Source organism: Chiloscyllium punctatum, chromosome 2 (genome assembly GCF_047496795.1).
Source record: "Chiloscyllium punctatum isolate Juve2018m chromosome 2, sChiPun1.3, whole genome shotgun sequence".
NCBI classification, from domain to species: domain Eukaryota; kingdom Metazoa; phylum Chordata; class Chondrichthyes; order Orectolobiformes; family Hemiscylliidae; genus Chiloscyllium; species Chiloscyllium punctatum.
Genome location: NC_092740.1, coordinates 48,454,256 through 48,477,807, shown reverse-complemented (window position 1 = coordinate 48,477,807; position 23,552 = coordinate 48,454,256). Strand labels below are relative to the sequence as shown.

The following is a 23,552-nucleotide window of genomic DNA, read 5'->3' as shown; positions in this document are numbered from 1 at the left end:
TAACAAGGTTTGATGCGTGGGGTTAGGGAGAGTTCAGGTTCTAAAATTATTGAACTCGATATTAAGACTGGAGGGCTGCAGGGTCCCCAAGTGGAAAATGAGATGCTGTTCTTGCAGCTTATGCTAAGCTTCACCGGAGCATTGCAGCAAGCCTGAAATGGAGATGTTGGCCCGGGAACAGGGTGGGATGGTAAAGTGGCAGGCAACTGGAAGCTCAGGGTCTTTTTTGCAGACAGAACGCAGATGTTCTGTGAAGCAGTCACCCAGTCTACGCTTGGTTTCCTCAATGTAGATGACACCACATTGTGAGCAGCGAATGCAGTCGACTAGATTGTGTGAAGTGCAGGTAAAGGGCTACTTCACCTGGAAGGTATGTTTGAGCCCTTGGATACTGAGGAGGAAGGAGGTAAATTAATAGGTGTTACACCTTCAGGGAAAGTTATTGTGGGGCTTTGGAGGGGGTTGTTGAGAGTAAAGGAAAATTAGACCAGAGTTGCCTGGAAGGAATGGTCCCTGCAGAAGGCAGACAAGGGATTGTATTCAAAGGAGTTTGGAAAAGTGGGAGGTAACCTGACTGGAACATAAATGTTCCTGAGGGGTCTTTCCAGGATAGGTGTGGAGAGGATGTTTCCTCTTAGCAGAAATTTTAGAACTAGGGGTCACTGTTTACAAATGAGAGGTCACTCATTTAAAACAAAGATAAGGCAAAAATAAATTTCTGTCTGATTGTCATGAGTCTTTGTAACACTCAGCCTGAAAAGGTGGCAGAAACGGAATCCTGTAATATTGTTAATGCAGAGATAGACTCTTGTTAAGCAAGAGGCAAATGATATCAGTGATAACTGAAAAAGTGGTTACAATCAGATCAGCCATATTTTTTATGTTTTTTTAAAATTCCCTCATGGAATGTGAGCATCACTGGCTGGGTCAGCATTCATTGCCCATCCCTAGTTGTCCTTGAGAAGGCAGTTCAGCAGCACCTTTCTCTGCCAGGTTTGAACGGCTAAATGGCTTACTCCTGATGATATAGTTTGTGTTTTCTTATGTAGATTTTGAGATGAATCATTGATCTTAAGGCTCAGATGTTGCTTTGCCACACTTAGAATGGCAGAGTTAGGGTCCAGAAAGTTACCGGGGAATTTCTGAAATTAAGGAACTAAATAATTTCATAAAAGAAATGTGTCATTACTAATGTTATGATCAGCAGTTGTGAGCAAATATGATGCCAAGTTTAAGCCCTGTATGCACCTCCAACACAATCAGAAGATCAGGTAACTTTTAATGGAAGTGAAATGACCAACGTCTTAGATCATTGACACTGCTTACCATTCTCATTTTGGAAAAGTTTACAAGGCCTTCTTCAGTAAAGTTTGGGGTACCCTCTTCTATAAATGCTAGATCAGTCAAATACATCCCGAGATATGGAACACATGGTGGATTACAACTGTGAAGAAGGAAAAGGTTAAATTTTAATAACCACTATTAATGTATACAATAATCAATGCCACGTAAGTAAAGTAAGTAAATAGAGAATCCCAATTTTACAAGATGGACAAACAGCAGATTGCTCTCAGGACGCATCACATATTTAAATTATGTTTCCAGTGTCTGTGTAAGGGTATATGCCTAATCAACACTCGGGGCATAGTATAACAATTCAAATTGTACCTGAGCAAACTGGTTGCAACAGTACCAGCTTCAATTTAGCCTGTAAAATAGATGCAGAGTAGCAGCTTGCCAATGAAGATACAAAAATAAAAGCTTCAAGAGCATTACATCCACAAAAATCTTTTGTGTTTACAACCATGTCAGAATGGGCTACATGTTTTTGATTGATGACCCTCAAAGCTCTCTGTTACATTTGTCTCATTTCTCTCAAAGGACTTAACTCAGGCTCTCCAGATAGTCAGAGGTTTTCAACTCTTTGTTTTGAACAGAGGTTTTGAACCAAGTTGATATCTTGCATGCATGAGTTTAGATATAAGTATTGACAGGCTATATTTCCAACACACCTCCATGCAAAGATATCTTCAAAAACATTTTCAACAAGATTTACTGCAAAGTGGTCTTTTGAGGGTGCCCTGGCTGATCCCCTTCCTAAAAATAAGTGTTAAAACTAACTGTGGTGCCAATACCAGCACTGCCCTAAAGCACTGGAGACACAGAAAAAGGCATAGGCTATTCAGCCCATCAAACCTGCCTTACCATTCAATATGATCATGGCTGATCACACACTTCAATGATTTTTTTTACTAACATGGGTAATCAGACATCTATAAATTTCTCCCCATCCTGGCATCCTCTTTATTTTCAAATTATATCCCACAATTTTTGGCTTCCTCAATCAATGGAAACATTTGACTCGCATCTACTCTATTTGCAGGTTTTAATTAAATCACCTCCCATTTTGAAGCTGTAGAGAATACAATCCCATTTTGCTCAATCTCTCTTCATAGACAGTCTCACCACCCTGGGAACAAATCTGGTGAACCCTCAAAATTCTCCTTCCACAACAATATCTTTCCTGAGAGAAGGAGACTAAAACTGCACACAAAGTACTCCTTCTCTAACCAAGCTTTTATACAATTGAAGCCAGACTTTACTACTCCAGACCAGGGTTTATTCAAACTTTGCTTAATGCAGTACCATATTAAGCAATGCATTGATGCATTGAACAACTTGCAGAACTCTCCACCCCAACCTATAACTTTTAATTCAATGCAAGAGTTTGATAACTTTTTAACAATACAGAAACAGGGAGAAAGCTTCTTTTGTTGTGAATAAATTTGAACCATAGAAGCTAATCATCCAAAACTCTGTATCCTTACTCGCACTAAGCCCCATTTACACAACACTCCTAGCCACACTAACTTGGAACTTTCAGTCCGGCAAGACCTCAACTTAAAAAGTCTCACCCTTCTGTTCAAATCTTCCTAATCAACTCAGATCCCTCTAGCTATATGACCTCCTCCAGTACTACACTTTTCCAAGAAACTATACATTTTGCTAATTCCAGTCTCGTGCATCTCTGACTATGCTTCACCATTGAAATCTGTGCCTTCATCAATCCCATAAACTCCAGAATTTCATTCCTTAACCTCTTTGCCTTCCACTATGCACTTCCTTTCCCCCAACCCCAACTTTAATATACAGCAAAACCTAACTAACTGTCCCTTTTTGTTGGTTATTAAAGGCATTATACAAAATCAAGTTATGTGAATCATGATTAAAGGCCACAGCTAAAACTGTGCACTTCAGAATTTGGTGCAGCTCATAAGGGCATTTCCATCCATTTTATTGAATGGAAAATAATAGGCTCTGCACATAATTTTCTGGGACACACTCTCTAGCAGCACTTATCACTCTTAGCAATAGAGCATCACAGAATCATTCCTTACAGCTTATTATTAACGTGACATCACTAAGCATTTCAGATCATGGTTTACTTAACATTTTAGATTAGATTACTTACAGTGTGGAAACAGGCCCTTCGGCCCAACAAGTCCACACCGACCCGCAACCCACTTATTCCCCTACATTTACCCCGTTTACCTAACACTGCGGGCAATTTAGCATGGCCAATTCACCTGACCTGCACATCTTTGGACTGTGGGAGGAAACCGGAGCACCCGGAGGAAACCCACGCAGACACGAGGAGAATGTGCAAACTCCACACAGTCAGTCGCCTGAGTCAGGAATTGAACCCGGGTCTCTTGCACTGTGAGGCAGCAGTGCTAACCACTGTGCCACCATGTCGCCCACGAAGGTACAGAAAATAAGAACATGGAAGTCAAGATATAGAGCAGCAGTCACGCACTCAAAACATGAAGTAGTTTGAGATCTTTGAAGAACACAAGAAACCAATGCAAAATACGGCAGATATTGGAAAACAGAAATAAACACAAAGAGCTCAAAACCATCATTAGGTCTGATACCACCTGTGGAGGGAGAAACTGTGCTCTCTGGAGCAGGCAAAATGGCAGATGGGCTCAGACACGTCAAAATTAGCTTGCAATGTTGTCAAAGACAAGAGGTTAAGCAACTTGAAAAGTTATTGGTCATCAAGAAGAACCTCATCAATATCTACAATGAGCATTTATATGCCTTTTAAATGTATTACACACAGATTTATCGCAGGAATGTATTGAAATGAAACTGACAAATCTTCTGTGCCTTAACAACATCCCCATGGAACACTAGCTGTTTAACTGAGGTCCTTTGACTTGCAGGTTTGCATTATCTTTGGAGACCTTTTCTCGGTGTTCAAATTTGATAAACTGACATTCTGAGAGATGGAGTCTGAGGTAAAGAGTGACTAACCCTTAAGGGTTGGTTCAAGAAATTCAAGAGGCAACAAGTAGAATAGTGACTAAGGTTTCACTTATTAAAAGAGTGCATCACTGACCTTGTACTCCTTCATCCTGGGGAACACTGCACAGGAACCAGTGCAAGAAGCCTAGCAAAAAGAGAGAACAGGAAGAGAGAAGACCTGATGGAAAAGATGAGATAGATACAATCCCACAACACATTCCATATATTTGCTGACCAGGATGATGAATTTCCAAATGTTGGAGTGCGAGTTCCTGAAGAAACTGTGCCCCTCGAGGAAGGCTGTCATAGAAACAGTGCTTAGAATAGTGGGTGGCTGCCTATCACGGAGATGGTGTGGAAGAAGGATGAAGAATTTATAATAATCCAGAGAGATGAGGCCAGCCTGGCAGAGAGTGAGCAATGGATTTGCAGTATTTCCAGCTCCAGACTATTCAAAATGTAATTGCTTACACTTATGTTTCCATCATGGAGCATCTGAGCAACCAGGCTGTGTTTACTCACAGAGAGGATCCTATTCCCTCAATGTGCAGTTAACTCTGAACATAAATGGTGAATCGTGCAGGCGCGAGCTTTCTATCTGGCAGAGGCACGATGCCCATGTGCTTCAACACTCACAGGTGTCACAGTCGTTTTGCCAAAGCAACCAATCCAGGGTCGGATCAGAACTGACAAAGACTATTTTCTTCACACATGGTTGATGATGACTGGCAGAATCCCTCTTAGTAAAACTGGAAGATTAGTCCAACGCAAATCCCACCACAAGGAAAAAAGCAAACCATTTTTAAAAAGCAAACCATGGGTCCATTGAAGGTGTGTTCCCGCTGTTTAAATTATTCTGGGGAGTATCCCCAATATAATCCAGTTCAAGGGTCACAGATCGCCGTATGCTGTGCACCAGGTAATACTGTTGCAGAGAGGATACATCAACCCTGCAATATATTGTAAGATCTGAGCATTTTGGTACATTTCTCTCTCTGCCGCCTCTTCAATAGTGACTGACTGCATCCTGCAAGTCCACATGTTAAACTTTTCTCATTGCTGTATGCAACAAACCTGGGTGAATATAAGAAGGCACAAGTCTCATCTGATGAGGTGGCTGGGAAAGTAAAGATTGACAAGGAAGGGGATCCACAGCAGTGGTCTGCTGCTTATGCCTGCTGTGGAAATTAGTGCATGAGAGGCAGAGACCCTCTCCTCATATGGACCCACTTCCAAACATCTGGCCAACGCTGAGTGGTATAAAATGAACATGAGTTTTCAGATGCAACAACACATCAAACAGTCTTCTTCAGTCCTCACACAGATATCACATCTCAATCTACGAGCAGCTTCTGCCCTCAAACACATGATATTAAACATCATACACATCTGAAGGGGAAACATCATAAAAAACACTGAACAAAGAATAATTTTAAGTCAACACTAACACTAAGAAGTCTTCCTTAATACAATATTAACACTAGATTTGTATCTTCCGTGTGAGAGACTCGTGTATTGTGGTGAGGTGTATCCCAATATCCATCAATGCTCTCTGCCCGATGTCCTGTGATGACTGTGTCAGGTATCCGCCAGCAGCACTTGGCTTCCAGGCTAGGGCTCTCTTTCACCAGTGCTGGAGGAGTCTAGGTCACTGCAGAGGGTTTAAGGCACCAACCACATTCACAGAGTAAGTGTATCCCTGTTGAGACTGGTTGCAGATGGACAAGTGAGCTACTGTGTCCTCAGAGACATGGGGAGGCTTGAGGTGGAACATGGGGCTGGTCACAAACTCACCATGGCAGCCAATCCCACAAATGAAGCATAAAAATAACTGCTGCCATGGTGGCAATATGGATTGCTAAAGCCATGGGTACACCAGATTGCCATGGCATCTAGAGATTATGGGTTAATCTCAAATCAGTTCCTCCTTACTGTGCACGCCTGCTGATATGGACTGGCCACACTGTTAGACTGCCAGATCCAAGAATTCCCAGCTTCATCTCAACAGACAGAGGAAACTCCAACACTCCACTCTCTTCCACTTGGTTCTTTCTCTGGCATAATAGGCTCTTTATCCTCCAAGCTTTGAGGGAGAGGTTTCCAGAGATGTTGGGGAGAATGCCCTCGTGCCTCACAGCCATGAGGTTTCAGGTTGCCTTCACCTTCTCAGGAAATCTGGGTAAGGCACAGTAGAAGATGCACAGAGGGGGCACCAACACATGCAGCCTGAGTAACTATGCAAACTAGTGATAAGGAACACTTTACACTTCACCAATGTTCCTCGGCATCGTTAGAAGATCAGGTCAGCACTCAGATGAGTGAAAATTAAGAGGCATTCTTGAACATGATAACATACTACAAATTAAGAGAGGACATTTCTGGAAAGCATGTGGATGCACTGGTTACAAAGGCCCAACAATGTCTCTTTTTTTCTCAGGCAGCTGAGGAAATTTGGCATGACAGCGAATACCCTTGCCAACTTCTGTAGGTGTGCCACCAAGAGCATTTTGTCTGGATGTATCACTACCTGCTATGGCAACTGTATTATTCAAGATCGGAGATGGTTACAGAGAGTGGTGAACTCAGCGCAGATAATCAAAGACCAACCTCCCATCTATAGAATCCATCAACTAGTCCCACTGTCAAGGAAAGGCTGCTATAGCATTCTTAAAGATCAATCCCACCCTGGCAATGTTTTTCTACAACCTCTCCCATCAGCCTGAACACACGCACCGGCCGGTTTTGCAACAGTTTCTACCCTACTGTTGTTAGAATGCTGAATGGACTCTCAAACTGTGTTTTTGCTGCTGTTTACCTATTACTTACTATCTATGCTACTAGCTCTGTGATCTGCCTGTATTGCTCGCAAGACAATGCTTTTCACTGTGCTTTGGTACATGTGACAATAATTTCATTTCAATTCAATTCAACCCCACAGACTCAAGTGCCACTTCCATGTGGACCGAAGTCACTATGAACCAGTTCCTTGTGCACATGATTGGTAACTATTTTTAAGGTAAAGGTATAGTTAACCCTTTACTCCACAAATATTAACCATTCAGTGTCCCTACTTTTCCTGTTCACACTCTATTAATTTTGACGGAACAGTACCAAGTTTGCTGTATTTGTTGGAAAAGGTCAATAAGTATTACCCATTCTCTTGAGGGTCTATGAACTTGTAGGAACTTAGGATCTCAAAGGAGTGGGACCAAATATGACTTCCTCAAAGTCTCTAACCATGTCCAGCAGGTCAATGTAAACTGAAACTAGTTGCTAACACATTGTAAGTTATATCTTATTAACTATAAGAAACTATTCTAATTAGTCAAAGGAGTGGTTTCCCTCCACATACTAGATCAAGCAGGTCCTGCAGATAAGTGGAAGCTCATACAGTGTAGTGAGCTGGCATTCCCACATAACAGTGCAGAGGGGTCCATTGGTCTTTTATTGGCAGTGAGTCCAGTATTTCACATGGAGCCCCTGGCCACTCATCTCCATGGTGACCTACATCCAGACTGTCTTGGTCATCCATGATGGTCTTTAACAACCGTCAGCTGGAAACAGAATCTCTCTACATTCCTGAATATCCTGGAGGTCACACATCAAACTCACTGAACCTTGCAGCAAGGTATTGGGTCAATTGTGGTATCTCCATGCTTAATACCTAGCGAACTCTTACAAAGATAGAGAATTCTCCTCTTTGTACCCTCAAAGGTGTTCTGTTACAACATTTACACAATTGACCAGTATAATTACAGTCCTCCTTCAAAGGGCCTGTGTAGAGAATCTCAGCTCTTCAAAACGGCCTTTCTGCCCTTTCAATGTGGTGTTTTATCCTGGTGGAATATCAGGTGATGTGACGTTCTCCATCTCACGGTTTCCCCTCCCACTTGTTCTAGCATCAAACTCATGTTGTACATATTCAGGAACTTGCTACCCACTGGATCAGGTCCAGGTGGCCACACCCTCCCTATACCAGAGTCCCTCACGTTTTCTGGGCCTAGTCACTGGCTAGGATGAAATCTAGCTCAAAGCCAATGATTCAGTTCATGATCTTTCATCAAAACATATTTAGACCTCATGGAGTGAGCTGGATGTGGAGAATGATCAATGTGTGAAGGTTCAATTGAAACTGGGTCTTAGGACCCATCTAAATTAGACTATCTCCTGGACCTGATGTAGTTTGTGGCAAGTTTTAAAATATGGATAATATTCTGACACACATTATGCCACAATGTGCCCACTTCACCAACACTTATACAATACGATAGTACATCATAAGTATCTGAGAATAAACAAAAATGGTCTCATGTTCACATGGTTCTTGATTACCATTTCAGAACATTTCAAAGTGGTTCATACATCAATTACCTTTGCAATCAGCAAATATAATATTTTCCACACCCTTATTGTTGGGAATGGTGCCACAGCTAATTGTTAGGTTTCAGTCTGTGAGGAAAATTATTTTATTAAAGAAAGCTTAATAGACTCTAAGTGTTTAGCTGGTTTGAGATGTAACATAACAAACGCAACAAAGGTCCATTCACACTGAAGAATCAGCAAGGAGATTTGATAATATTTATTATCCAGAAAATAGCAACTCAAAACAAAACTAACTTTTTCAGAGTTTCTCTTAGATTTTTAAATCTTCCTTCTGATGAGACAGTTTTCTGAAGCTTGTCCATTTGAGCTTTGGTCTAAAACAAACAACATCACATTTTTTAATAATCACAATTTTAAAAAATCCCAATTAATAAAACAAATTCACACACTATAAATACTTGATGATATGAAATATATTAAAAGTACATAGATTAAAGCACCAATCTTCAAATCTAATTCTATTTTCAGTAGATTGGAAAGATGATATTCAGATCTTTAATAGGGAATTGCAAGGCAGATCAACAGAAAGTCATGTGGTGGCTTTCCATCTTCCTTAGCCCAAGGAGTCCAGAGGCCTGCATATTATCCCAACTGCTAACATTTACATTGGAACATAACTGGGGACAATTCCTAAGCATTTCTGATCAGCGTACCTCACCCATACATCAGGCATGACATTCATAATTGGAGCATCCTTAATGCAGAGTTGGAATTTTTCTGAATATTCTAAATTTAATCAGGTGTAAAAGTAAATTTACCAGGTTCGATAAGCAGAAGAAATATGTTGGGGTTTTGCTTGACAGGAGGCGGCTGTGGAAATTCAGTCATAGAAACAACTAGGCCCATGGTGGGAAAATCCTGTCAGGGCTCTGGGCTGATTTTGTCAAAAGAGAGGAAGTCCTGACAGTGGGCTCAATGCAGGTCACATGGCTGCAAGGACAGGTGACCAGACATCGATGGAGACTTTTCTGAATGCTGTCATTTAATGGCTGGGTTTGCTGACCATAGTGAGTTCGTTATTAGCAAACGGCATTCTTGGAGATCAGAAGTGGAAGCCTGCACGGCAAATTCACATATCACCTGACATTAACATCCCCAGAGAGAAGCAGAATTGGAGACGCAAGATCAGTCAGGGGTGAATGCTGCATTAGCAAGACAAAATGGCTACTTGTGGCAGACTTCCCAAAGGCCCAATTCTTGACAAGGAAGCTGGCATTGATTGAGGACCACCACGAGCCTATGAGAGACACATGACACTGTTTACATTGTGGATTAGGTTAAGGCTGAAAGAGATCAATTTTAAAGGACAAAACAATCCAAGTTACAAGGGGCAAGCTGGAAAATAGAATTGAGGCCACAATCAGATTAATCTTGGATTTATAAAAAGGGGAGCAGCCTTGAAGGGTGGAACGATCTTCTTCTGCCCCTAATTTTTGTATTCTTGTGAGAGAAGGGGAATCATGTTAAGAGTACCAGGGAACATAGAAGAACTGGAGCTGATGTGCATTTCATGGCACTAATGGTTCTAATGGAGGAGGATGCAGTGAAAATAGAATGGCTTACATTAAGGCAGCCTGTTATAGAGTGAGCAATGCAATTGATACAGCCATCGATCCTCCAGACAAGTACTAACTACAGCATCTATATTATCCTGATGAACACACACGGTGGCTCAGTGGTTAGCACTGCTACCTCACAGCATCAGGGTCCCAGGTTCAATTCCAGCTTCAGGCTACTGTTTGTGTAGAGTTTGCACATTCTCCCCGTGTCTGTGTGGGTTTCCTCTGGGTGCTCCAGGTTTCCTCCCACAGTCCAAAGTCATGCAGGTCAGGTGAATTGGCCATGCTAAATTACCCGTAGTGTTAGGTGCACTAGTCAGAGGGAAATGAGTCTGGGTGGGTTACTGGTCGGAGGGTCGGTGTGGACTGATTGGACTGAACGGCCTGTTTCCCCACTGTAGGTAATCTATCCTAAAACACAGGAAGCTCTAGATCAAGGGCAGGCTACAGGACATGACAAAGTGCAAAGCTCTCCCTTCACATTTGTCACTTCCAGAGGCAGGTGAAGGACTGATGACAGCTGTGGGACCACAGATCAAAGGAGGGTCCAGCATCTGAGGGAGCAGCATCCCACAGTATCACTCAATCCAGTGCATTCACCCGCCACTAGCTCAGATACCCTCCTGTCAGTTGGCATTAAGGCATATTTTGAGAGTGGCAGCAGGTTGTGAGGATGGTGTAAATACATATGGGCAGGTGGTGAAGACATTGACACAAGCATCTGCAGCCACTCCACATCAGAGGTTGAAGGACAGGTCAGACAATGCTTAGGGTCCTGTAAATGGTGAGTGTGGGGAATCATGAGCAAATTGGCAGATGGTGAAGAAACAACATGTTTTGCATCTGGCGTGTGAACATATGACATTGTCCATTGAGAGAGAGATGACCCTAACAGAGAGCCAAAATCAGCATTCTACTCCATGGATGCAAATGATGTACCATCACTCTCCATAGTATGGCCTTATCCATGAGCTGTGCTGAGTGATGGTGCCCCAGGCCACCTCGTCGAAGTGCAGGCACTAGGCAAGTAAGGAAACGTCAGTATTTTTTTTGAAGGATTAAGGAAGAGCTGCCTGAAGCATCTTTTGCACTGTTGGTGGATCCTGGATGGTGATATTGATACTCAGGAAGATCTGGTGACAGAAGTAGTCCTTGCAGAAATGCTGATACTTCCCTCACCAACCATCAGATACCCAAAGGACATCTGCCCTAGCTATCACAGGTACTGCTGGCTGCACTGAGGAGTACCATGGAGGAGCAGCTGGAATGGTTCACATCAATCCATCTTGAGGTCTCACTAGGTGATTATTTTGTGACAAATTCCAAAAGATTCGATATATGTCCTGTAACATTTTATTCCTTTAACAAGGTTATGTTGTCCTTGGCATTTTATTGTCAGAGAGGTCTTAAAAGCAGCAGTTCCAAAAAAAGGTCTGACTTGGATTGGGTTTAGGGGCAGTTTGATTATAGCTAACAGATACTCAGGCAAAACACTTTCAATTTAAAAAAAACACTTGCACAATGAAAGAGGATTGGCCAGTTCTCCCAGCTCGGCTTTTCTCTAGTTTGGTTTGGTCTGGCTGCTCACTGAAAACAGGCAGGCAGTTGTGAAGCTGCTGGGCCGAAGAGAAGCAGATCCATGCTGACCCTTTCTCTTTCTCTCTCTCTCTCTCTCTCTCTAACTTCTCTCCTATAACAGCCTGTGTTGGATTTACCTTTTGTGCCAAGGGGTGTTTATGAGAATGTTACATGTATTGGAACAGCATCATTAAGTTGGTATCATCTGTTGGGTTTTCGGATAGGTTACGTTACTTGGTATTTTGTTCTCTTTTGTTTATGTTTCATTTGGTAATCGTGTAAATAAATTCTGTTTTGTTTAAACCAAAATGGCTCGACCAACTGCTTAAAACAACTAGAAGCATTAGGGTCTGGGCTACTTTCCTGAAATGTTTGGAGGGGGTCTGGCCTGGTCCATAACAGTCCCACTTTAAAGTCTTGCAATGCAGGAAATAACAATTTACTTCTGCATCAGCTGGTGACAACCTGAGATGATGGGGCACAAGAGGTTGTGTGTTGGAAGAGGGGATTTATGAAGAGAGGAACAATAAATCAAGACTATAAACTTGCAGGGAATATATAAACTGATTGCAAAAATCTCCATAGGTATGTGAAGAAAAAAAGTTTAGTGAAGCCAACTGTAGGTCTCACTCCAGCAGGACTGGATAGGGAAAATGTAGGAAGCATGTTCCTGATGACCAGGGAGTCCAGGGGTCATGGTTTAAGGATGCAGAGTAAGTCATTTAGGACTGGGTTGAGGAGAAATTTCTTCACCCAGAGAGTGGAAAACCTACAGAATTTTCTGCCACAGAACACAATTGAGGCCAAAACAGAGAATGTTTTCAAGAAGTAGATACGTTTCTTATGACTAAAGAGTTTGGGGAGAAAGCTGAGTCGAACGATCGGCCATAATCATATTGAATAATGGAGCAAGATCAAAGGACCTACTCCTGCTCCTTTTCTCCATGTTTCTATGTGTCTGTGTCAGTCATCAAGCATTTATCTAGTCTCATTCCATTTTCCTGCAGTTGGCCTGTAGACTTATTTGTGTTCATTCAATATTTGTTAAATGCCTTTGAGGGTTCCTACCTCTACTACAGTTTCAGGTAATGAGTTCCAGGTATCCCCTATCATCTCAGCCTCTGGGTAAAAGGAATTTTCTTCAAATCCCCTGCTCATTGCCTTAAATCTTTGTCATCTGGTTCCTGACCCTTCTAATATGGGGAAACACTTCTTCCTATCTACGCTATTTGTGCATCTCATAATTTTGCAAACCTTAATCAGGTCCCCACTCAGCCTTCTCTGCTCTAAGGAAAACAACCCCAACCTATCTAGTCTCTCCCCATAACAACATCCTAGTAAATGTCTTCTGCACCTTCTCTAGTGTAATCACATGGTTCCTGCAGTATAGTCACCAGAACAGCACACAGTACTCCAGCTAAGGCCTTGCTAATGTTATATACAGCTCCAACATAATCTCCTTTCTCTTATATTCAATGCCTCAATTAATAAAGCTAAGTATCCCACCTGCCTTCTTAACAACCTTATCTATCTGCCTTCAAGAGTCTATGGACATGCAGACCGAGATTCTGCTGATTCTGTGTAAGTCCTGGAGCCCTACCATTCATGGAGTCCTTTGTCTCATTAGTCCTCCCAAAATGCATTATCTCACATTTTTCAAGTTTAAATTCTATTTCAGCCCATCTATATCATTCTACAGTCCAAGGCCTTCCTCTTCACTATTTATCACACCATCAATTTTCCTGTCATCTGCAAATTTACTCTTCATACCTCATACTGATCATTTACGTCTCGGTACACCACTGGACACAGCTTCCAATCACAGCACCAACTTTGACCATCATACTCTGCTTCTTGCCACTAAGCTAATTCTGGATCCAATTTACCAGATTGCCCTCAATTCCATGTACTTCTGCCTTCTCACCAGGCTGCCTTGTTAACAGGTTTACTGAAATTCATCAACTACACCACCCTCATCTATACACCTGGTCACATTCTCAAAACGTGTAATCAAATTTGTTAGACATGATCTCACCCTGACAAAGCCATGCTGATATCCTTGATTATTCCTTGCCTCTCCAAATGGAGATACGTTCTGTCCCTCAGAGTTACTTTTTCCAATAATTTCATACCACAGATGTAAAACTCACTGGTCTTTCGCTTTCAGGTTTATCCCTACTACCTTTCTTAAATAATGATACCATGTTAGCTGTTTTCTCATCCTCTGGCACTTTTCATGTGGCCAGTGAGGATTAGAAAATTAATGTCAGAGCCCCTGCAACTTTCTCCTTTCCCTCCCACAGCAGGTAAGAGTACATTTCACTTGGGCCTGCTAAAACTTCTAGTAATTGCTCCCTCTTAATGTGAATGTTTACAAATATATCACAGACCCCTTCTTGGTTTCTATCCCTAAATTGTTCTTCTCTGTTGTGAGTACAGATGTAAGTATTCATTTAAAACCACACCCTCAGCTCCACAAATTGTTATTTTGGCACCTAAAGGCCTTCTGCTCTTTCCCAAGTTACATTTGCCTCTAATATATTGATAAACTGCCTTTGGATTTTCTTTTATTATCCTCACTAGTGTTTTATCATGACTGTACTGTACTTTGATTTTCTAATTCCTTTAAATAATTCTTGAGCCTTCAGCCTATGTCACAGGCTCCCTTTATGCTCCTTATCCAACCCATGCCTTGATATTCAGTGTACTCTGGACTTATTGATCCCACCATTCACCTTTACGGGAACATACTGGTCTTGCACTGTCACTATTACCCTTCTAAATGACTCCCACTGCTTTAATATGGATTTTCCTACAGGTAGTTGCTCTCAGTCCACTTTGACAACACCCAATATTTTTAAAATATTGAAATATGCCTCCTGCCAGTTTAGAACTTCTACTTGCGGTTCATCTTTTACCTTTTCCATAACTACCTTGAATCTTGCTGTGGGACTATCACTATTACCGAAGTCCCACTGACATTTCTACACCCACCTAGCTTTGTTTCCTAAATTTAGGTCCAGTACCGCCTCCTCTCTTGTAGGACTTTCTACGTGCTGACTTAAAAATCTCTACTGGGCACATTTTAAGAATTCTACTCCCTCTAAGCCTTTTACACTTTGCCCTCCCAGTTAATATTAGGGAAGTTGAAATCCTCTATTATTACTTTATTATTTCTACACTTCTCTCAATTCGCCTACATACCTCGACTTTCCATCTCTCTCTGACTCTTTGGCTATCTGTTGTATATTCCCAGGAAAACACCTACCTCCTTTACGTTTTTAAGTTCTACACATATGGCCTCATTTATCGAATGGTGCAAGATACTATCCCTCTTTAAAGCAATAATTGACTCCTTGATTGATATTGGAACACCACCTCCTCTTTTATATTAACTCCCATCTTGCCTGAATATTCAGCTGCTAATCCTACCTTTCTATCAACCATGGCTCTGTGATAGCAATTCCATGTATTAATCAATACCCCCAACTCATCTGCCTTACTCACAAGACTCTTTGCATTAAAACAAATGACATCCAACTTTGCCAACCCTTAACTATAAATGCTCTGCTTTCCAGACTGACTCGGTTTCTCATCCACACTTCGTTGTGCATCGTCTGCTACTGTCCCTCCACTCTGTAACCCATTCCCTGCCAAATTAGTTCAAACCACCACTAATAGTAAAACCTCTGAAAGGAATAGGGTCCCACTGCAATTCAGGTGCGCACACACACATAAATCTCTGGGGTGAATTTGCATTTGCAGATACATTCTATTTTGTTCAAAAAGCACATGACCTGTAGACAGTCAGTCAATGTGGCATTTTATAAATTTCTACTTTGGATGTAAAACCTGACTCGAGGTTTGAGACATAAACAGACTTGAAACAAGGGGCCTCACACCTAAAATGTCTGACCTGAGACATCACCTTTATACTGATAAGTTATCTTGAGGCAGTGACTTGAAAGGAACTCTGGGATTTACATATTAATCAGTCGAAACCTACATCTCCATTCTTATTGATTAAAGACTTACCAGCCATCTACGTTTGTTCAATACATTTGCATAAGTTGTATGATCCTATGATCTTTTACTTATAAATTCTGTGTCCGATGTATTGTCTCTCGCTAGCTGCCTGAGGAATGAGCAGGGCTGTGAAAACTTATAGTTTCAAATTAACCTATTGGACTAGAACCCAGTGTCATGGATTTAGTAAAGGGAGGTCATGCCTGACAAACCTGTTGGAATTTTTTGAAGAGGTAACAAGTAGGTTAGACCAGGGAAACCCAGTGGATGTGGTCTATCTAGACTTTCAAAAGGCCTTTGATAAGGTGCCACACGGCAGGCTGCTGAGCAAGGTGAGGGCCCATGGTGTTCGAGGTGAGCTGCTGGGATGGATTGAGGATTGGCTGTCTCACAGAAGGCAGAGAGTTGGGATAAAAGGTTCTTTTTCAGAATGGCAGCCGGTGACGAGCGGTGTGATTTGGATGAGGGAACCGGGGGCATTCTAGCGAAGTTTGCCGATGATACGAAGTTAGGTGGACAGGCAGGTAGTACTGAGGAAGTGGGGAGGCTACAGAAGGATCTAGACAGGTTGGGAGAGTGGTCCAGGAAATGGCTGATGGAATTTAACGTGAGCAAGTGCGAGGTCTTGCACTTTGGCAAAAAGAATAAAAGCATGGACTACTTTCTAAATGGTGAGAAAATTAATAAAGCCAAAGCACAAAGGGATCTGGGAGTGCTAGTCGAGGATTCTCTAAAGGTAAACATACAGGTTGAGTCCGTGATTAAGAAAGCGAATGCAATGTTGTCTCTTATCTCAAGAGGGTTGGAATATAAAAGCAGAGATGTACTACTAAGACTTTATAAAGCTCTGGTTAGGCCCCATTTGGAGTACTGTGTCCAGTTTTGGTCCCCACACCTCAGGAAGGACATACTGGCACTGGAACGTGTCCAGCGGAGATTCACACGGATGATCCCTGGAATGACAGGTCTAGCATATGAGGAACGGCTGAGGATACTGGGATTGTATTCGTTGGAGTTTAGAAGATTAAGGGGAGACTTAATAGAGACGTACAAAATAATACATGGCTTGGAAAAGGTGGATGCTAGGAAATTGTTTCCGTTAGACGAGGAGACTAGGACCCGTGGACACAGCCTTAGAATTAGAGGGGGTCATTTCAGAACAGAAATGCGGAGACATTTCTTCAGCCAGAGAGTGGTGGGCCTGTGGAATTCATTGCCACGGAGTGCAGTGGAAGCCGGGACGCTAAATGTCTTCAAGGCTGAGATTGATAGATTCTTGTTGTCTAGAGGAATTAAGGGCTACGGAGAGAACGCTGGTAAGTGGAGCTGAAATGCGCATCAGCCATGATTGAATGGCAGAGTGGACTCGATGGGCCGAATGGCCTTACTTCCACTCCTATGTCTTATAGTCTTATGTGATTTTTGATTTGGTTCACCCCAGTCTCTCCATGTCATGTTTATAAGCTTGTCATAGGACCCTGACCTCACCCACTCCTCTCTGTAATGTTGAATGCCTGTTATAGGATCCTCAGCTTACCCGCCCTCCGAGTCACACTGACTTCCCAACATGGGACCGTCATCTTGCCTGCTTTTCTCAGTGACACTGACTGTCTGTCACAGGGGTCATTATCTGGTCAACTCCTCTACGTGAGATTGCAATGATGTTCTTGAATCTGATCACCCTCCCAGACTGACTGGAGTAAGTGGTATGATAGCCCAGTTTCCTGGTGCACATCATCCATTTGTTTGATAGCCCACCAATTGGGAAATCAGACAGATATTTCCAAATAATCCCAGAAATGATTTAAAAGAGCAAATATTAAGTTCCCCAGTCCCCTTGACTCCCTCAAGATATTGGTAATCTTGGCGGCCAATAAAACCTCCAACATTCTGAACAGCTTGATGACCATTACTACAGAGATATTATCTTCAAGGACGTTATGGCATAAGATTGTAATAAAGTCTCTGTAAAATCTTTTAGATTGAAAGCACTTCTTTGGGAATTAGCTTACCTTTTTGGCCTTTGTGCCCTCCTCCACAAGATTCCACCTTCCCTTACTGCAAATCTGGCTAGATCAACTGCACTCCTTATGGTAGGAAAAGCCAGAGTCAAACCTGGAGTGTACATCTGTAACCCTCAAAGCCTCTGAATTCCTTAATGCTGCTAGCAGTCTGAGAAACTTGTCTGACCATAGAAAGGCATTAGGGTCCTGCTCCATATAGACTCCCACCTGTTGCGACACGCCCCCTCCCCAACTCTCAAAATCTCTCACCAAGATGCAGGTAGAATTCTGCCAATTTGTAGAGTCCTAAAAGGGAACAGGATAATAGAAGGAACCCTACGACTTGAGCTTTGTTAATTGGATAAATTCAATTGCGTCCATTCATGGAAAATGAAAAAAATCTAGAAACTCCACATGTATATGCTTTAATGTCTTTTTCCCCAAACATGACTTTTCTTTACCCTTTAACAATGCGATTTCATGCTCAGATACATCTGAGGGAAATAAGCAGTATGGAATTAGTAAAGCACCTGGAATTTAATTTCCAATAGGCCTTTTCTCCGCCTTTTGTTTGAACAGAAGGGGAAGCATTTTGACAATAAAATCACGAGTAACATATTAGGATCTTGCACAGAAACCCTCATGATTGACACTCATTACCTGTTTGGAAACCTTTGCCCAGGTTTTCTTCAGCCTATAGATTGCACTCCTGTTCAGGGCTGATGTGATCTCAAGGACTCCATTGTAGTTGTGCAGACATCTGCAAACGTCTCCCACTGCTATCCATTTCTCAATGGAAATTGTGCGTGAACTGACATCAGCATGCATCATGATTTGAGAAGCAACAAGATTACTCATCTGAAGGAGAAATTGTAGCGTTAGGGAAATGAGTTGATTATTGTTGAGAACAACGACGACTGGCAGGACGTAATTACAATGACTGTAATTTAATGAAGGGTATAGACTGACATTTTATTACAGACTCTAAATAATTCCCCTGTATTAGTTATTATTTAACATTTATGCAAGGCACTAATTTTGTTTGTCTACTCATTTTATTTGCCATGCTCTTTCTGGATCCTGTATGAGATAAGAAAGTAAAAGGGAAAGTGCAGCTGATAAATTAGTTGCAGATAATTTTTGGCATGCTGCCGGCATCTCGTTGATGAATAGTTTTTATTTTTTGAGAAATCGAGATGAGAAGTCAGAATCAACAATTCAGAATGTCATCAAGAGTAAAAACAGAAGCACAGAAGACAATAAATTAGTCTTGGGTGAAACTAAGCACTGGATCAGGAAAGGTTTTCGGAGCGGAGTGTAGAGGGGGTGACAAAAGAATGAGTTTGAAAGAAAGAAGACATGTTGAGTTCCCATTCCTATACAGTGTTAATGTGAGGATGGAATAAGTGCACAGAACAACTGATTTGCAGCTTTGACAAAATAAAGGAAGGAAAATAGATGTCCTTCAGCATAGCTAGCTACAGCAGTGAAAGGTCACCAAACCAATGGATGTTAACTTTGATTGCATTATTGCAGCATTCAATTTCTTCTTTAATTCAATAATTATAATATTAATGTAATACACTCCTTATAGATTCTGTGATAAAATATTAACTGAAAGCAACACACCTGGAGATAAGCAAAATAACACAAAAAGTGCCATGACTGCAGACAAATTATCCCTGAATTATATGTATCCAGCATATTTAAGAAAACCAGAAGTTTCCATTTCTGAATGGCCCCCTATGGATAATGTTCTGCCAGCACTATTTTTTAACCAATATCTAAACTGGAATCATGTCTGGAAGCCTTGCAGCTTAATTAAGGTGTCCTCCCAGTAGCAGGCCGGTCTCACATCAGAATACTGATTCCATTCTCCAAAACTGCAGTGCACAGATGAAAAGTCATAGCCCTGTCCATTAATAGTTCTGTGAAGAGGTTCCTACTTCAACCTGCTGCTTTCACTGGCTTTGGACCGCTCCCATCTAAAGTTTCAATGAAAGCAGCTGAGGGACCTCCTTCCACAATGAGGCAGTCTCGTGCATGCCTGTCTACTTCAGCAGTGCCCACTTCTACCAGTGAGGCATTCAGCTGGATATCGCTATGTAAATCGTATTGCAGAGATCAGCACAGTGGCAGACATCCGGGGAGCTAATAAAATAGACAAGCTCATGTCACCCATTTATGCCTGATTTGGGGTTATTGCTGCTGACTATAAATTTAGCCCTATGTGTTTCTAAAGGTTTCTTTCGTCTCCTGAACTTACCTTGTGATTCTGTTGATAAAGTAAAAACTGATGATAAATACTTGGAAAGCTTAGGGAGGTGATGGCCTGAACAAGTAATACAGAGATACAGATAATATTCTACCAAAGCAGATGGTGGAATTTCAATTCAGTTGGACATATCTGGAATTAAGAGTCTAACTATGGTCATTGCCGATTGTTGTAAAAATTCTTCAGGCTCACTAATGTTCTTCAGGGAAGGAAACTGATGTCTTTAACTGGTCTGGCATGCATGTGACTCCTGACACACAGCAATGTGGTTGACTCTTAACTGCCCTCTGAAATGGCCTAACAAGCTATTTAGTTGTATCAACTGCTAGAAAGGAAAACCATGAATGAAATAGGCATCAACTATGGCATTGGAAATGACAAAGGCAAACATAGCCCTGTCAACCTTGCAAAATCTTCCTTGCTAACATCCTGGGGCTAGTACCCAACCCTGGGTATGTCCTGTCCCACTGGTGACAGAGGAGTGGCGGCACAATGTTATACAGTCAAGAGGGTGTTGCACTTGAAGTCCTCAACATTGACTCCAGACCTCATGAAGCCTCATTGCATCAAGTCAAACGTGGGAAAGGAAATCTCCTGATGATTACCATGTACTACCCTCCTTTGACCAACAAATCAGTATTCCTCCATGTTGAACACCACTTGGAGGAAACAGTGAGGGAGGGTGGCAAGTGTGCAGAATGTACTCTGGATGGGCATCTTCAATGTTCATCACCAACAGTGTGTTTTGGCAGCAGCACTACTGTTGAGCTGGTAAGGTCTTAAAGAACATAGCTGTTAAACTGGGTCTGTAGCAGGTGATGAGGAAACCAAGAGGGCAAAACATATTTGACCTCATCCTCATCAATCTGTCTGTCACAGATATATCAGCCCATGACAATGTTAGTGAGGGTGGCCACCTCACAGTCCTTGTGAAGGCTAAGTCACACCTTCACTTTCAGAAGAACTGCCATCGTGTTGCTAAATGGGAAAGACTTCGAACAGACAGACCATAGAACCATAAGAAATAGGAACAGGTATATGCCAATAGGTCCCTTGAGCCTTCTTGGCCATTCAGTAGTATTATGGCTGATCCGACATTCCTCCCACCCACTCTCCTGCCCTTTCCCCATTCATCTACTGATCAACAATCTACCTATTTAGCAATTCAAGACTGGGCATCCACGAGGCCCTCTGGGCCATCAACAGCAGAACTATACTTCAGGACAATCTGTAATAACTGGAGAATGTTTCTATTCTATTAGTCAAAATACCAGTGGGAAAAATAATAATGCATTGCAATGTTATTAACCTCATGTGACAGACAAACAGCACATTCAGCATTTGTATTTTTTGCTGGTTGCTTTATCCCACATCAATATCTATAACTGAAATTAAACATTTTTATCATATGGATATGTATTGATACTTACATCATTAAAATGCTGACTAGTCTTCATGATGTATGGTGTTCGTTCGGTTTTATCAACTTTCATCCACCCTTGACCAAGAAACTCCCTGGAAGAAAGTTTTCAAATTACTGAGATTCTCATGCTGTATTTCAGGGCTATAATCCATGGCTCCACTGCCAATGTATTGAAGGCTGTGAAACATTCTTGTGAAATACTGTGTGGCCTTCCCACCCAGCCCTGCATTGTCTTCTATTTTCTGGTAGGTGGGAAAGATATCACTCACTCTTGGGTCTATTAAGACACTGAAGTAGCCCATTCAAGGGCCTCATCCTGCCTCCACAGCTATTTTACCTGCAGCAGGGGAAGTCTCGGGCAAAAGTATATAACCCAGCAGCTTTCACTGCAAATTGCCCATTTGTCATTACGCTAACTTAACCTAACCGAACCTCACCTGTTTTGTTGAGGTCTGTCAGCAGCTCCCATTGCTATCCTGAACTTATCTGTTGGTTTGGATTCCATAACCTCTTCTTCATCGGAACTGAGCATAGTCCCAACAGTCTCAATGAGATTGGTCAACAGCTCTCTGAGGCAGGACTTCACAGATGTTTCAAACTTAAACAATTAATGCTGCTTAAATAGCTGCTAAGGAGTCAACTCTCAGAGGGCACGTTCCCTTTTCAGTTCAGATGACTAGTAGTATAAAAGCCCATAAGGGTTTTTCTAAACAATATTGTGTGTTCATTAGATAGATATGATCCCTAAAAAACTGGATCGACCTTTTCACAATTAGGTGAAGAAGGGACTTTGTCAGTGTGCAAAGGTGCAATGATATTACACTTTATCAGCAGTCAGAGAGTATTATCGCATTCAAATGGTAATTACTACCAACATGCCATCTCCTGTACAAAGGAAAAGGTAACTTTAAAAAAAACCCAAACACATTTATGCTGAAAATTGACTCAAAATGTTAGCTTAGTTGGAAATGGTCATAAGATCTAGCCCCTTCCTCACAGTCCTATAAGGATGAAAATTCCCAGATAAAATGCAGTGTCTAGAGACTTTCACTATGGTCACTGACACCCAACGTTTCATAAAGTTTTAAGTGATTTACCAAAAGGGAGGGAAATCCCTGAAAACATTTTTAGATCAGCTATTCATTCTCAAGTAGTGAGAATCAATTTATATTCTATTTCAAAGTTGTCAGCATATGTCAGAAAGTTTGCACCCAGAATGTTAACCCCAAAAAATACTTTTTCCAAGACACATTCAAACTCACTCATATGGTATGCTTCTGAAAACAATATGATCAAGGAGCGTTAACTGCTCTGCTATTTCCATGACTGACAGTGTCTCAAAGGTTTCCATCCTGGGGCCATCTGTCTGTAAAGAATCATATTATGAGGCTGATTAGTACAACAAAGGTAATGGGGCATCATCTGGGTTAAATTACAGGACTTTTGATTTTGAGGTTTTGCTCCGTGGGAATATTTAATAGAAATTGTGCTAATAAAATTAGTACATATAAAAATATCCAGAAACGTAATTCATGAAATACTCACAAATGATTATTGTAGCTTTTCTTCTGAGAGTATAGTAAGAAATAGCAATAAGAATATCATTCATTCTGCAGCTTTTTGCTCAGTAGTAACCTTTGAAAACCTGAGTGTTTATTTAGTTTACTTCTATTGAATAATGTTGTGGTTTTACTTGAAATGAAGAAACACAAAACTTTCTAAGAAAATAAGAGGCTAAAAAGAATGTATGCTTATGACTAAAGTTGTTACTTTGTAATTAGGAAATTCTTCCTCACAATTTTGGATTGTTGTTAGATTTATCAAAATACTGGCAGAACCAATGAAGACCTGAGTTACGGATTGATGTGGTCTAGATGCATCAATGTTGAATAAGGCAGGAAGAACTCCGAGATCCTGGAAATAATCTGTGTGAAAGGGAGAGTGCCAATCCTTCCCTTCCAGCAGTGCACTAATAACACATAAATGCTTCAAGA

The 23,552-nt window shown here is 41.5% G+C and overlaps 1 protein-coding gene across 2 annotated transcripts in view; it reads right to left on the bottom strand.

Annotated features, from left to right (window-relative positions):
• rasgrf2b (Ras protein-specific guanine nucleotide-releasing factor 2b) overlaps positions 1-23,552 on the bottom strand; it is a 230,526-nt gene that overhangs the window by 4,596 nt on the left and 202,378 nt on the right. For both annotated transcript variants that reach the window (XM_072582334.1, XM_072582343.1), the window contains 5 exons: positions 22,821-22,924; positions 21,566-21,650; positions 18,521-18,718; positions 8,929-9,008; positions 1,327-1,444 (listed from right to left, as the gene is read on the bottom strand). In XM_072582334.1, the coding sequence (XP_072438435.1) occupies positions 1,327-1,444; positions 8,929-9,008; positions 18,521-18,718; positions 21,566-21,650; positions 22,821-22,924 (585 nt within the window). The remainder of the gene's footprint in view (positions 1-1,326; positions 1,445-8,928; positions 9,009-18,520; positions 18,719-21,565; positions 21,651-22,820; positions 22,925-23,552) is intronic.